The following is a 14,562-nucleotide window of genomic DNA, read 5'->3' as shown; positions in this document are numbered from 1 at the left end:
CGAGACGGATCGGGCCTGGAGAGAGTTTTAGCAGGTTCATTTCAGTAGTATTTGAATTCTTCCAGCAGCACATCCACCGCATCACTCTTCATCACACACTGGATCCAAGCAGACGCTGCTGGACGTGAAGGACAGCAATAAGAAACCAAATGAAAAGGAGAAGAGCCAGACTCGTCCTCCCACGCAGCTCTACCCCGTCACTGTAGACCGCTGTTTTGTTAATGAAGTGTAAAAGTGTACATAAAGTTATTGTATAAAATCTTTTGGCCTTTTTCAGTTTCCTTTACAAACGCTGCGTCTGTTGTCAAATCTTTTATTTACTTCAGTCAGAAACAAGTCAAGGTATTGATCTTCTGTTTTATCACACAACATTCAGTCTCCCAGATGTGTTGACAGACACTCTTCAACACTCACTCAAGTTAAAGTTACTCAGCAGGTTCATTACCGTTTGATTAGTTTCATTAATTCTTACTTTTAATGCCGACAGTTCACTTTGTCGTTACACGATTCAATCATCAGGGATGTTTACACCTGCAACTGGTTTGTAGTTTACACCATTGAGCCCTCCACTATAAATTATCATGAATTGTTTTTGAAATGTACAACCATCATCATCATCGTCATCATCATCATCATCGTGGTGCCACTTTCTGATCAAGCATCAACCCTTAAAGGGTTTTCAAGCTGTAATTGTCATATTAAAAAGAACCTTTCATACAAACATGCAGCCACAAGTGTTTAACATTAAAACAACTTGCAGAAATCAAAGCAATAGATAAATATAACATTTTTTAAAAAAGAGGACTAAAAATTGTGGCAGTAAAGTGTTTTTATAATAAATAAAGAATCATCACCACATAACATTTTAAAAGCAAGGAGATTCTGACATTAAAAACATTAAAGAAACGGGTCTTTAGTTTCCTTTTAAAAACACGGAGGCAGTTTGGAGCATAAAAACAGAATAATTCCCTCTGTGGGACTTTTCATGGAACATAAAACTAAAGAAGATCTCTGATGTTCATAGAGCGGCACTCAGTTATAATGATGTGCTGATCTAAAGTTATTAAAATAATTTGTATATGTCAAGTCATTGATTAATTATGGATTTTTTTTTACTTTAGGCTTTAAATTAAATTGTACATAAATGCTCATAAATCAAAATTGGCTGAATGTGATCAACCTTGGTGCACATGTTCAGATGGTCGATCGAAGCTTCGGCAAAAAGTTGATTTCTTATTATTCGCTACACAGATTCGTACGAAATTCAGGTCACACAATCGAGTGCCATGTCTCAGTTGACGCCTAAAATGTGATTAAATGATTGATTAAAGTGGTCGTGGCTTATAACAAATCTTCATTCTTAGCTATTTCATTTTCTTCATCTTGCTGACATTTTTTTCAGGGCATCCTTTGCATTGTGACAAAATTTTGGCTCACTGCAACTTGTGGTCAATTCAGAGGTCCAGTACTCTATTTTTCAAAACATGCTAAATTAATTAACACCTATATCTCCACAAATATTCATTCAAAGGCCACAAAAACCGACAGACATTCTCTGGATACTAGATAGATGTTTTCAAAGGGGTTCATTTTGGTCAAAACGGGGAGCCCGCAATGATATTAAATATCTGTGCTTGAACTCTGATCATGTTAGATTATTGTTAAACCTCTGACTGATGTGAATATTTACAGCTGCTGCAGCATGAATGTCCTAACATCTGGTCCCGGTCCTGGTCCAGGAGTGGGGTTTGAACCCACGAGGACTTGTGTCCATTGGATCTTGAGTCCAAGGCTTTGACCACTTGGCCATCCTGGTGACAGATCCAAGCTTGTCATAATTTCCCTCAGGTCACAGTAACATGTGTTCAGTCTAAAATCCAAAGATCCTCATATTTAAGGGATTTTAAAACATTAATACTTGATTATCTTTAAAAAATATATATATATATCATAAATATCTCATCACTATAATGGTTACCAATTACGTTTCCGTCCATCGACTGATCGATTAATCGACTAATCTTAAAACCCAGATTATTATTATTTTTCCACACTCGACTGTTTTGTCCCTTTGCAGGAGCCATACTGTCTCCGTCGCGTCATCACTCCGCGACTGCTCACATGTTCACAACAGAGCCGCAGTGACGTGCTGATCGGGACTTGTGGACTGAATATAACAGGATCGGGTCCAGTTCATATTCAGGTAAGTTCGCTTCTGTTCAGCATTTCAACCCACTCAGTGTTTCAGATTTGTTGATCAGACCTTTGTTTTGTTTTCCTCCACCTTGATCAGCTCCACCTTGATCAGCTCCACCTTGATCAGCTCCACCTGCAGCAGATCTTCACTATGAATGATTTAAAGGCTTCATGATTTAATGACGTGTCAGTCTGAGGGACCAAAACAGGACTTTTACCACAAAGCTTCAAACTACATTTTCGCTGCTGAGACTTCTGTACTTTTACTTCATGAATATCTTTACTTTGCTGTACTGGTACTTTTATTGAAGTAAAACATCTTCATGCTTCTTCATGTCTTTTACTTGAATAAAGGCCGAATCTCCATCTTTAATCTACACAGATCAATGACACGATCATCAATGTGTTATTTAATTAAAGAGGTTTTATTAATCAGCAACACAAACAGCCTTCCTCACCGTCTTCTTCTCGTTCAGGTGTTGACTGTCTTCTTCTCGTTCAGGTGTTGACCGTCTTCTTCTCGTTCAGGTGTTGACTGTCTTCTTCTCGTTCAGGTGTTGACCGTCTTCTTCTCGTTCAGGTGTTGACCGTCTTCTTCTCGTTCAGGTGTTGACCGTCTTCTTCTCGTTCAGGTGTTGACCGTCTTCTTCTCGTTCAGGTGTTGACCGTCTTCTTCTCGTTCAGGTGTTGACCGTCCTCTCGTTCAGGTGTTGACCGTCTTCTCGTTCAGGTGTTGACCGTCTTCTCGTTCAGGTGTTGACCGTCCTCTCGTTCAGGTGTTGACCGTCTTCTTCTCGTTCAGGTGTTGACCGTCTTCTTCTCGTTCAGGTGTTGACCGTCTTCTTCTCGTTCAGGTGTTGACCGTCTTCTTCTCGTTCAGGTGTTGACCGTCCTCTCGTTCAGGTGTTGACCGTCTTCTCGTTCAGGTGTTGACCGTCTTCTCGTTCAGGTGTTGACCGTCTTCTTCTCGTTCAGGTGTTGACCGTCTTCTCGTTCAGGTGTTGACCGTCTTCTTCTCGTTCAGGTGTTGACCGTCCTCTCGTTCAGGTGTTGACCGTCTTCTCGTTCAGGTGTTGACCGTCTTCTTCTCGTTCAGGTGTTGACCGTCTTCTTCTCGTTCAGGTGTTGACCGTCTTCTTCTCGTTCAGGTGTTGACCGTCTTCTCGTTCAGGTGTTGACCGTCTTCTCGTTCAGGTGTTGACCGTCTTCTTCTCGTTCAGGTGTTGACCGTCCTCTCGTTCAGGTGTTGACCGTCTTCTTCTCGTTCAGGTGTTGACCGTCCTCTCGTTCAGGTGTTGACCGTCCTCTCGTTCAGGTGTTGACCGTCTTCTTCTCGTTCAGGTGTTGACCGTCTTCGTCTCGTTCAGGTGTTGACCGTCTTCTTCTCGTTCAGGTGTTGACCGTCTTCTTCTCGTTCAGGTGTTGACCGTCCTCTCGTTCAGGTGTTGACCGTCTTCTCGTTCAGGTGTTGACCGTCTTCGTCTCGTTCAGGTGTTGACCGTCTTCTCGTTCAGGTGTTGACCGTCTTCGTCTCGTTCAGGTGTTGACCGTCCTCTCGTTCAGGTGTTGACCGTCTTCTCGTTCAGGTGTTGACCGTCTTCTTCTCGTTCAGGTGTTGACCGTCCTCTCGTTCAGGTGTTGACCGTCTTCTTCTCGTTCAGGTGTTGACCGTCCTCTCGTTCAGGTGTTGACCGTCCTCTCGTTCAGGTGTTGACCGTCTTCTTCTCGTTCAGGTGTTGACCGTCTTCGTCTCGTTCAGGTGTTGACCGTCTTCTTCTCGTTCAGGTGTTGACCGTCTTCTTCTCGTTCAGGTGTTGACCGTCTTCTCGTTCAGGTGTTGACCGTCTTCGTCTCGTTCAGGTGTTGACCGTCTTCTCGTTCAGGTGTTGACCGTCTTCGTCTCGTTCAGGTGTTGACCGTCTTCTCGTTCAGGTGTTGACCGTCTTCTTCTCGTTCAGGTGTTGACCGTCTTCGTCTCGTTCAGGTGTTGACCGTCCTCTCGTTCAGGTGTTGACCGTCTTCTTCTCGTTCAGGTGTTGACCGTCTTCTTCTCGTTCAGGTGTTGACCGTCTTCTCGTTCAGGTGTTGACCGTCTTCGTCTCGTTCAGGTGTTGACCGTCTTCTCGTTCAGGTGTTGACCGTCTTCTTCTCATTCAGGTGTTGAGCGTCTTCTTCTCGTTCAGGTGTTGACCGTCTTCTTCTCGTTCAGGTGTTGACCGTCTTCTTCTCGTTCAGGTGTTGACCGTCTTCTTCTCGTTCAGGTGTTGACCGTCCTCTCGTTCAGGTGTTGACCGTCTTCTCGTTCAGGTGTTGACCGTCTTCTCGTTCAGGTGTTGACCGTCTTCTTCTCGTTCAGGTGTTGACCGTCTTCTCGTTCAGGTGTTGACCGTCTTCTCGTTCAGGTGTTGACCGTCTTCTTCTCGTTCAGGTGTTGACCGTCTTCTTCTCGTTCAGGTGTTGACCGTCCTCTCGTTCAGGTGTTGACCGTCTTCTCGTTCAGGTGTTGACCGTCTTCTTCTCGTTCAGGTGTTGACCGTCTTCTTCTCGTTCAGGTGTTGACCGTCTTCTTCTCGTTCAGGTGTTGACCGTCCTCTCGTTCAGGTGTTGACCGTCTTCTCGTTCAGGTGTTGACCGTCTTCTCGTTCAGGTGTTGACCGTCTTCTTCTCGTTCAGGTGTTGACCGTCCTCTCGTTCAGGTGTTGACCGTCTTCTTCTCGTTCAGGTGTTGACCGTCCTCTCGTTCAGGTGTTGACCGTCCTCTCGTTCAGGTGTTGACCGTCTTCTTCTCGTTCAGGTGTTGACCGTCTTCTTCTCGTTCAGGTGTTGACCGTCTTCTTCTCGTTCAGGTGTTGACCGTCTTCTTCTCGTTCAGGTGTTGACCGTCCTCTCGTTCAGGTGTTGACCGTCTTCTCGTTCAGGTGTTGACCGTCTTCTCGTTCAGGTGTTGACCGTCTTCTTCTCGTTCAGGTGTTGACCGTCCTCTCGTTCAGGTGTTGACCGTCTTCTTCTCGTTCAGGTGTTGACCGTCCTCTCGTTCAGGTGTTGACCGTCCTCTCGTTCAGGTGTTGACCGTCTTCTTCTCGTTCAGGTGTTGACCGTCTTCGTCTCGTTCAGGTGTTGACCGTCTTCTTCTCGTTCAGGTGTTGACCGTCTTCTTCTCGTTCAGGTGTTGACCGTCTTCTCGTTCAGGTGTTGACCGTCTTCGTCTCGTTCAGGTGTTGACCGTCTTCTCGTTCAGGTGTTGACCGTCTTCGTCTCGTTCAGGTGTTGACCGTCTTCTCGTTCAGGTGTTGACCGTCTTCTTCTCGTTCAGGTGTTGACCGTCTTCGTCTCGTTCAGGTGTTGACCGTCCTCTCGTTCAGGTGTTGACCGTCTTCTTCTCGTTCAGGTGTTGACCGTCTTCTCGTTCAGGTGTTGACCGTCTTCGTCTCGTTCAGGTGTTGACCGTCTTCTCGTTCAGGTGTTGACCGTCTTCTCGTTCAGGTGTTGACCGTCTTCTTCTCGTTCAGGTGTTGACCGTCTTCTTGTTCAGGTGTTGACCGTCTTCTCGTTCAGGTGTTGACCGTCTTCGTCTCGTTCAGGTGTTGACCGTCTTCTCGTTCAGGTGTTGACCGTCTTCGTCTCGTTCAGGTGTTGACCGTCTTCTCGTTCAGGTGTTGACCGTCTTCTTCTCGTTCAGGTGTTGACCGTCTTCGTCTCGTTCAGGTGTTGACCGTCCTCTCGTTCAGGTGTTGACCGTCTTCTTCTCGTTCAGGTGTTGACCGTCTTCTCGTTCAGGTGTTGACCGTCTTCGTCTCGTTCAGGTGTTGACCGTCTTCTCGTTCAGGTGTTGACCGTCTTCTCGTTCAGGTGTTGACCGTCTTCTTCTCGTTCAGGTGTTGACCGTCCTCTGGTGTCTGTGTGCAGATGTTACACAGCTGTTGGGACCCAGGTCACTTTTAACATGAAGACATTATTGTCTCTGTCTTCTTTTCTTCTCTCTTTGAAATAAAAGAAGCTTTTCAGTCGTGCTGTGAAAAACGTGTCACCTGGAACAAAAACCACTGAAATCGATGTCTTGGTGTTCTCATACTTATAGAAGTTCAACAAGGGAAATGTAAGTAAAACAATCGAGGTGATGTCACTGCAGTCAAATGTGTAAAACTTCATCACGGACGTTTTCAGTGTTCACGTCCATCTTGTTTAGTTTGAACGTCGAAGTGCTGCTCAGCTCAGACGTGACATTTATCCCCAATTCATTTATATTATATATTATTTATATATATCTTCAATAATCACAGTAACTCATCTTCACTGTTCTCCTCCTCCTCCTCCTCCTCCTCCTCCTCCTCCTCAGCCATGAGTGACAGTGATGACGACGTTCCCTGTCTGTCAGCTCACACTCTGGCCGCCCTGCAGGAGTTCTACAACGGGACGGGGTCCGGTTCGGACCTGAGCACGACCCCGTCGGCCCAGTTCGCTGTGGGAGCGCTGCAGGAGGACTGGGTGAGTTTACCGGATCCAGAGAGACGACGCAGAAAACAGACGCTCTGAAACTCTGATGGATGTTTGATTGTGTTTTCAGTGTCGTATAATCGCCTGAAACTAAGAATGATTGTTTTCGTGACCTCAGAATGACCCTTTCATATTCACGATGGGAGCCGTCATCATCCTGCCTTCACCTCCCCACTAGATGTCACTTGTCCGACTTACTGCTCCTTAAAATTCGCTGCATTACCAATAAAACAAAGGTGCTCATAGTGCAGTAAGACAACATTTAACACGACATGCTCATAATATTGAAACCAGATCCTTTTAAAAATGAAATGAAATTGACTGAAAAAAGTTTGAAAACTTAAACATATAAACTGAGATGTGAACGGTTGAAGAATGTAGCACTGAATTTATGTGAAATTTTTAATGTTATTGATAAAGTCATTTATACTGTGTGTGTGTGTGTGTGTGTGTGTGTGTGTGTGTGTGTGTGTGTGTGTGTGTGTGTGTGTGTGTGTCCAGCGGATGAGTCAGTTCTGGTACAGTGATGAGACAGCGACTCAATTAGCTGAGGAGGTGATACGAGAAGCTGGAGAGGGAGGCAGGTAAAACTACACACACACACACACACACACACACACACACACACACACACACACACACACACACACACACACACACACACACCTCCTCTGTGTTGGGAGGCCAGCGATCATTTTAAAACTCAGAGGCTGCGAGAAGATGAACACGCAGGGAAACAGAACACAAAACATTTCTGAAACACAACCTCAGACGAGGAGGTGATGCAAGGTGACATTTCTTGAGTTTTTAGGTGTCATGAGCCCAAAAATATTTGGAAACCACAAGTAAGAGTGATACTGTTGTTCCTTTTGGAAGTAAATTTCAGCTCGTCTCGTAGCTTCACTTTGTTCTGGACTATTTTCTACTGAAGTGCACTGCATTCACGAATGTCATCTTTAATTATAAGAAATAATGAAGAGAAAAGTTTGAGGTGGTTATTAATCATCACGGTTCCTGAGAACAAGGCACCATGGGGTTTTTTGTTGTTTATATTTTGGTAAATTGAGTTTTCCAAATTCACTATTAACAGTTTGATTTTGCTTTATATAACTGAACATACTGCCAACTGTTATTCTACATAAGAAAACCTGATGAGTCTCAGTCAACTTCTGCCTCATTAGTTTATTAGTTATTATCTGCTGATTGTCAGAAAACGATCGGTGAGGATCAGGACTGAGACTCTGCACCGGGGTGTCAAACAACGAGGCTCAGTGTGTCTCCCCTAGTGGGACTCTGTATGCTCGGGCAGTAACCACTTCAGAACTTAGTGAATCTGTCTAAATGTCCTGTGTCCTCGGCCTCTCAGGATAGCGTGTGTGAGCGCTCCCAGTGTGTACCAGAAGCTGAAGCAGGGCTCGGTGGACGGTTCTGACCGGGTGTCTGCCGTCGTGTTGGAGTACGACCGCCGCTTTGCCACCTACGGAGACGACTTCGTCTTCTACGACTACAACGAGCCGCTGTGTCTCCCGGCCCGCGTGGCTCCTCGGAGCTTCGACGTCGTCCTCGCCGACCCGCCTTACCTGTCCGAGGAGTGTCTGAGCAAAGTGGCCCAAACCATCCAGTACCTGAGCAAAGGCAAAGTGCTGTTGTGTACAGGTGAGACGAGGAGGAGCTCTGATGTCGGGACAGTCTGTGTGATTTGCGTCTCAAGAGTTCAGCATCTGGAGGTTGTATGTTCTCCTTGTGCCTGCGTGGGTTCTCTCTGGGTACTCCGGCTTCCTCCCACCATCCAAAAACAATCTGTATATATATATAGATATAAATATATATATAGATATACATCTATATATATATCTATATATAAATATATATAGATATATATACAGATTTTAAAGCCTCTATATGTAGAACAAATAAGCCTCCCAGTGTATTGATAGGACATGTAGTTGCCTTAAACTAATATTTCCTGTGTTTAATTTTCGTGGAAATAATGAGCAGCAACAACTTCCTTTCCTTTCCTCGTCTCTGAGCAGCTTTTAAAGTGTTTCCGTGTCCTGTCCGTCCTACAGGAGCCATCATGGAGAATCTGGCCAAAGAACTCCTGGATTTAAAAATGTGCAGCTTTTTGCCAAAACACAACAGAAACTTGTCCAACGAGTTCCGATGTTTCGTCAACTATCCGTCGCGCCTGCTGTCCTGCTGAGAAGCCGAACCTCTATCGGGTCAGATCAGGAGGAGACGGACGGAGGCAGGACATCACAGACATTTTACTGCTGTCAGCAGACATTCAGACCTGCGGGAAACTAGCAGCTTTGCAGTCAACAGAAAATTAATCACTAACTATTCTGATAATCAGATAACTGTTTGTCGTTAAGGATAAATGGTTTGAGCTTCTCTAATGAGGGGATAGATAGATAGATAGATAGATAGATAGATAGATAGATAGATAGATAGATAGACAGACAGACAGACAGACAGACAGACAGACAGACAGACAGACAAGATAGATAAGACAGATAGATAAGACAGATAGATAAGATATATAGGTAGTTACTTACTTTATTATTGGATGCTTTTCTTTGTCACACATGAAGCTACACAGAATTATTTTTGGACAAAACAAAACATCTGAAGACATCAACGCAGGGATGTGGCAGATTCTAACGAGCACAACATTTTATAGACTAATTATTGATTAATCAAGAAGACAGTTGGCACTTTGTTGATGAACAAATGTTTGGTAACCTGCTGCCTTTCTATGAAAACATTTACTCAGTCCATGGATGAAAAAAAAAAAGAAAATGGTGCTTCATGGGAAATGTAGAATTACATGTTTTTGGAGCTAAAGTCATACGAGGGCCTCATCTGCTTTCATTTGGACCGCTGTTTCTAAAATCTGTTTTTTTTTTGTTGAGTCCCCCGGTTTTATGGAAGAACAACACTAAGTTGCTGGAGTACATCTGAAGTTATAAACATCACAACAAAGTTTACGTTTCCTGCAGTTTACAGCAAAGCGGCGAGCTTCAGTGAGGCCCAATATTCATCATCATTTCATCTGAAGACTTGTTCTGCCGAATACACTGAAAGAGCAGCTTGAGACGTGATTTGAGGGTCCATGTTAAAATCATGAGTGACCTGGTTCAGCTGAGCTCTGACTCTCATCCTGCTTAAAACTTATTAGCGTCACTGTTTAATCAGCAGCAGACGGAGGTGACCGGTGTTGACAGGAAAACAAAGTGAGTGAAGAAATGAAACAACTGAACCTTTAATGTGAACAGATCGTCATCCTTCCATCAGACACCCACAAGGATTAACAGAAAATTAAGACCTTTTTACATGTTAGATTTGATTACTCGTCAGAGAAGAAACAACTTTTTAGTGTTTATTCAGATAAGAAGCAGGAAAAATAATTTTCTAAAAGGGATTTTTTTTTTTTTTTTACATATAGCAGATGTGTTTATTTTCGTACCCCTTCCTTTCCTCTGAAGATCACACTGCTGATGTATAAATGGAACCAGATTCTGTCATAAAAATGCAAAATGAGAATGGAAAATGTACAAATGTTATTTGTTTTGAACAATTTCTGGAAGAGATGAGCTGGAATGTTTAATGACAAGTTGTGAATAACATAAACATGGTCTGAGACTTCTTCAGGGCCTGGTTATTGATTTAGATTTGGAAATCCTATGTTTTGCTCTTCAAGATCAGGTAATCTTTCAAAGCAATATTAGACTGAATCACCCCGAATCAGAGACAAACGTCTCAAGATGATCAAATCTGGATCATCAGAGCTCTAAATGGGACCACAGATCTTAATATAGTGATCACTACCAGATATGTAAAACAGGTTGACTAACCAGCATGTGGCTAGTAAAAGTATTTTAATATTTAGAGACAGGAAACAGCTCAAACATCCTCTATCCATTTTCAATTATCCGACCCAACAACAAATACATAAAAACAAATGCACGTTATTCACTAATACATTGTGGGTATTTAAAACATGGTTTTAATCATGAAAAGGCCGATTGCCCTCAGGTCTCTTGTCTGTCTTTGGTTATCTGTAGTTTGTCGGAGTGATTTGTACCTCTGCCAGATGAATCAGTCGTTCTGAGTCATTCAGTTTCTCATTTAAAACGTGGCTCAGAGGCATCTTCATTTTTGTTTGGCAAAGAACACTTCCAGACTCTTTACTGAGCTCCTGTGCCAAGATTCAATCCTCTTTACAAAGTAGTCTAATGTCTTTATGTACTTTATCACTGTAACGGTTAAAATTATGTATGTAAATATAAATAAATGTACATAAACTACGTGATACAAATGTTGTGTTACATTTAGTCCCTGAAATCCTCCTTCGGCAGGGATGATGATAATCCAGATGTTTTTGGATCAAATGGTATCCCAGTCCTACAGATTTATACACAGACTGAAGGTTTGATGCAGATTAAAGCCAAAATTTGATTACGTCTTTTTGGATTTAATCAGATTTCAGAATCTTTTTTTTTTTTTTCATTTTCAATATTTGAGCCAATCCAATGTCTGGAATCCGATGATATCACTCATGAACACCTGGGCCGTGGTGATTTTAACATCTGCAGTTGGCAGTTTTGATCAGGTCACTGAGAAGGTGTTTTATTCTATCAGTCAACACCGTTTTATTTTCAGAGGTTTTCTTCACCCAAAATCAGAAATGCACACATTCTGGTGCATATTTAGTGGCAGCTGGTCGTGCAGGTAGTTTATGTTTAATGTGCCGAGGTTTAAATATCTCTGAAATCTCTGCCTCCGCCCCAGAACAATGGAGGGATGTGGTGCAGAAAACTTAAAGATGAATTTCTCTAAACTTGAGCAAATAAAACCAAAACTATCTGCAGAGTTAGAGCGCTCCGTGATTTTGAATGAAACAAATCTTCGACTGGCACAGTGAGCTGCAGAGTTTCATCTTGTCTGATCCAGATTTTTTTTTAAGCCTTTTCTTTCCAGTCCAACCAACACAACAGGTGTAGATTCAGTTTGTCTCATTGTACATCTTTTTTAAGTGTAGATATAAAAGGTACCATCACCCAAGCAAACAGGAAGTCTGATTTCAGGTCAAGATCGGTAATTAAAGGTCTCCATTAGCTTTGCATTGATCAGCCTGTCTCAATATTCAACACGCGTTAAGGCTTCTAGTTCAAAGGTCAGGTATAATCCCTTAAAATGTCACCAAGGAAAAAAACAACAAATGTGGATCATGCGTAGACGAACTTATCTTTTGCACCACAGTCCTGCTTCCTTCAGGCCTTCTTGCCTACAGAGAAGAGCTGTCTGGCTTTGGGCCCTCGTCCCTCCAGGCTCTGGTTGCTGGTCTGTCCGTCCCGCTCCTTCTCCGGCAGCGGCACGCAGGTGCAGCCCACAGCGACCGACACGTAAATCTCAGTGTAGGAGTGTCGGCCGCCGACGCAGGAGCCCGTTCTCCTCAGGAGGACGGAGGGAGCGTAGACCGGAGCGCTGCGGTACTGGTCGCTCTCCTCCCCGTACGGTCCCACCAGGCAGCCCTTACACAGGCAGTAGGCCTCGGGGATGTAGCGGGGATATCTGGCCGGGTCGTACGAGATCCTGAAGAGAAATGAAATAACAGATGTTTCCTCAGAAAAAAGTTGATATTCTTTAAGCTGATTGCTGCATTCAATGCCAGAATTACTGGCCAAGCACACATAAACACATGAAGCTTCATCTGTAGGACCTGACCTACTGATAAAGCAAGTTTTTGTTCACCTCACCTGCCTTCAGTTGTCCTGCAGTGTTTTCTTTAATGAATAGGAAACTGATACGATTTTCTTTAACCTTTTCCTGCTGCTGTTCTTTGAAATCAGAGGCCCGATTTACAAGAATAAAGCAGCTAAAAGGAGCGTTACGGCAGGAATCAAATACAAAAAAAGTAGCATGTCATCTAATTCATATTTTTCAATGTCCCACAGCTACACTTTTGTATATTCAATATAACATGTTTTATTAAAGTGGTGCAATTCTACACAAATACACCTACACTTTTAATTACACATACTGGTTCAAAAAGCCTAAAGTCTGGCTGGCTAAGAATGCCTTTGCACAGAAATCATGTTATTGTCAAGATTTTGCATTTGTATCATCTGTAGTGTACATTTTGGGGATTTTTTTTTTCTGTTATGTCACTTCTTAACTACTTTAGAGTTCTTTAGTAGCCTGTGTGTGTTGAGACTTTCAGCTGTTGAATATACAAGGAAATGATCAAAATTAAGAGCCCTGATGTACCTGTTCTGAAAGAGCAACCCATCAAAACATGAATCACAACTTGCCTTTTCCAAGCAAGTCAGTCAGGTTTGTCAGGAACAGATATTTGAGGATACAAAATATTTTGAAGGTGTGACATTTAAAAAGGCTGATCTGCTAAGGAGGCTTTTCACATCTGAATGACAGTTTTATAATGACTCAGCCAGGGAGAGTGTTATTACATTAATAACACCTATCTGTGTATCCACAGCTGGAAAACTTTTGGAAATATTTTCATGAGCAACATGGTTGTTGAATGTTTGAAATATAAAGTATAACTGAGTGTGTACATTATTTTTTAACAGCCTATTCAACTTTCTTCCCATTTCTGGTTGAAGATAGCAGCTTTTAATGTAAATACATTGGGTGAAGTAATCTAAAGGCCTGAAATCAGAGGAGAACATAGGTAATATTGTCATTTTAATTTTGTGGTTATTAAAAAAAAAAGAAAAAAAAGCAGCCAGACAATGCAAAACCAGTCGCTGTGTTCCACCTGCTCTCACCTGTAGGCCCAGGGGGAGACGCTGAGCAGGTTGACCGGGAGGCGGGTCTTGCTGTCAGTCGGGGGCCGCACGGTGGTCGGGCAGGTCCGGTTGAGTTTGTCCTGCGGCTCCAGCTGCAGGGCGTGGTGGAAAGCACTCATCACTCCAACCGAGAGCCGTCCGAACATCTGCTCCAGGATCTCCTCCGGCAGGTCCAGACAGGGCCGGGTCCTGCTGGCCTTCTTTCGTAACTGGCCCATCCCGGCCGTCCAGACCGGCAGCAGCACAGCCAGGTGCAGCAGCAGCAGGAAGACGTGAATCCGATGAGGCATCACTGCGTTCCTCATGGTGCGGTGTTGTGCCAAAATGCGCATCCACCGCAAAATACACCGTTAGAGCCTTTGCCTCCTTTCCCTTCTTACAAAACTGACAAAAAGATTATTAAAAGACAAGTGACTTTTAAAAAGCAGCTTTGACCGATGCCAGGTTATTCTCCTCTGTTATAATCCAGTAAAGTGTTGGACGCGATGGAAATCCAGCCGCACGCAAACGGTCCACATCCTGGCGTTGAAACCGAGGAACCGGCGCGCCGCCCGGGAAATTGCGGAAACATTTTGGCACAACACATTCACAGTGTCGCCAGGTGTAATACGGACATCAGAATTAGAAAATATTAACGAGTTGAAAGTTTTACACGACCTGCTTTCTGTTTGAGGAACGAGGAAAATGGCACCGAGAAGGTTTTCCTCTCGCTCTTCTCCGACTGTGTGCGTAAAATCCGAAGGGAGCGTTTGTACGCACAGGAGAAGCGTGATGCACCAGTCAGAACGAGTCTAAATCAAACTGACGGATGAAGTCTCGTCTTAGACTTCTGGTCCCGGCAGTAAAACAGAGAATGAAGTTCAATTGAGCAGCTTCTGGCAGGAGAGGGAGGTTCAGAGGGTTGCCTGTGTGCGCTCTGCTGCTGGATCCTGGCGCCACACCGGCTTCTACTTCATTCTTTTGATAAACTGGAGCCAGCAATGTAAAACCTTTAAAGTTAACTCTGTCTTCATTACAAAATAGGAAAAAAAAAAAAAACAACCTAAGAAGTCACGGT

At 43.7% G+C, this 14,562-nt stretch overlaps 2 protein-coding genes, 1 long non-coding RNA gene and 1 other non-coding gene across 4 annotated transcripts; 2 read left to right on the top strand and 2 right to left on the bottom strand.

The window, feature by feature from the left end:
* Positions 1-1,733: 1,733 nt before the first annotated feature.
* trnal-caa (transfer RNA leucine (anticodon CAA)) lies at positions 1,734-1,816 on the bottom strand. Its single transcript has one exon. It is a non-coding gene; the product is annotated as a tRNA-Leu (tRNA).
* A 1,126-nt stretch (positions 1,817-2,942) lies between these two features.
* On the top strand, positions 2,943-4,109 carry LOC138201501 (uncharacterized). Its single transcript, XR_011178491.1, has 4 exons — positions 2,943-2,998; positions 3,123-3,615; positions 3,783-3,880; positions 3,956-4,109. It is a non-coding gene; the product is annotated as an uncharacterized lncRNA (long non-coding RNA).
* A 64-nt stretch (positions 4,110-4,173) lies between these two features.
* Positions 4,174-10,339, top strand: eef1akmt1 (EEF1A lysine methyltransferase 1). The gene is made up of 7 exons (XM_069155051.1): positions 4,174-4,229; positions 4,504-5,235; positions 6,191-6,292; positions 6,533-6,681; positions 7,192-7,274; positions 8,057-8,346; positions 8,760-10,339. The coding sequence occupies exons 4-7, from the start codon at positions 6,535-6,537 to the stop codon at positions 8,891-8,893; spliced, it is 654 nt and encodes a 217-aa protein (XP_069011152.1). The 5' UTR covers positions 4,174-4,229; positions 4,504-5,235; positions 6,191-6,292; positions 6,533-6,534; the 3' UTR covers positions 8,894-10,339.
* An 86-nt stretch (positions 10,340-10,425) lies between these two features.
* On the bottom strand, positions 10,426-14,419 carry il17d (interleukin 17d). Its single transcript, XM_069155050.1, has 2 exons — positions 13,485-14,419; positions 10,426-12,288 (listed from the first exon to the last, which is right to left on the bottom strand). The coding sequence occupies exons 1-2, from the start codon at positions 13,835-13,837 to the stop codon at positions 11,967-11,969; spliced, it is 675 nt and encodes a 224-aa protein (XP_069011151.1). The 5' UTR covers positions 13,838-14,419; the 3' UTR covers positions 10,426-11,966.
* Positions 14,420-14,562: the final 143 nt, after the last annotated feature.

This window comes from Embiotoca jacksoni, unplaced genomic scaffold, assembly GCF_022577435.1.
Source record: "Embiotoca jacksoni isolate LCO1_2020_lvr unplaced genomic scaffold, fEmbJac1.0.p SCAF_2, whole genome shotgun sequence".
Lineage (NCBI taxonomy): Eukaryota > Metazoa > Chordata > Actinopteri > Embiotocidae > Embiotoca > Embiotoca jacksoni.
Note: the sequence above shows the minus strand (reverse complement) of the source record. Positions and strands in the feature narration are given on the sequence as shown.

Excerpts from the sequence above, each read along its gene's own strand:
- eef1akmt1 (XM_069155051.1), top strand. The coding sequence starts at position 6,535 with ATGAGTGACAGTGATGACGACGTTCCCTGTCTGTCAGCTCACACTCTG. Across the intron at positions 6,682-7,191 it reads GAGCGCTGCAGGAGGACTGG|CGGATGAGTCAGTTCTGGTA; the intron begins GTGAGTTTACCG and ends GTGTGTGTCCAG. Across the intron at positions 7,275-8,056 it reads GAAGCTGGAGAGGGAGGCAG|GATAGCGTGTGTGAGCGCTC; the intron begins GTAAAACTACAC and ends TCGGCCTCTCAG.
- il17d (XM_069155050.1), bottom strand. The coding sequence starts at position 13,837 with ATGCGCATTTTGGCACAACACCGCACCATGAGGAACGCAGTGATGCCT. Across the intron at positions 12,289-13,484 it reads GTCTCCCCCTGGGCCTACAG|GATCTCGTACGACCCGGCCA; the intron begins GTGAGAGCAGGT and ends ATTTCTCTTCAG.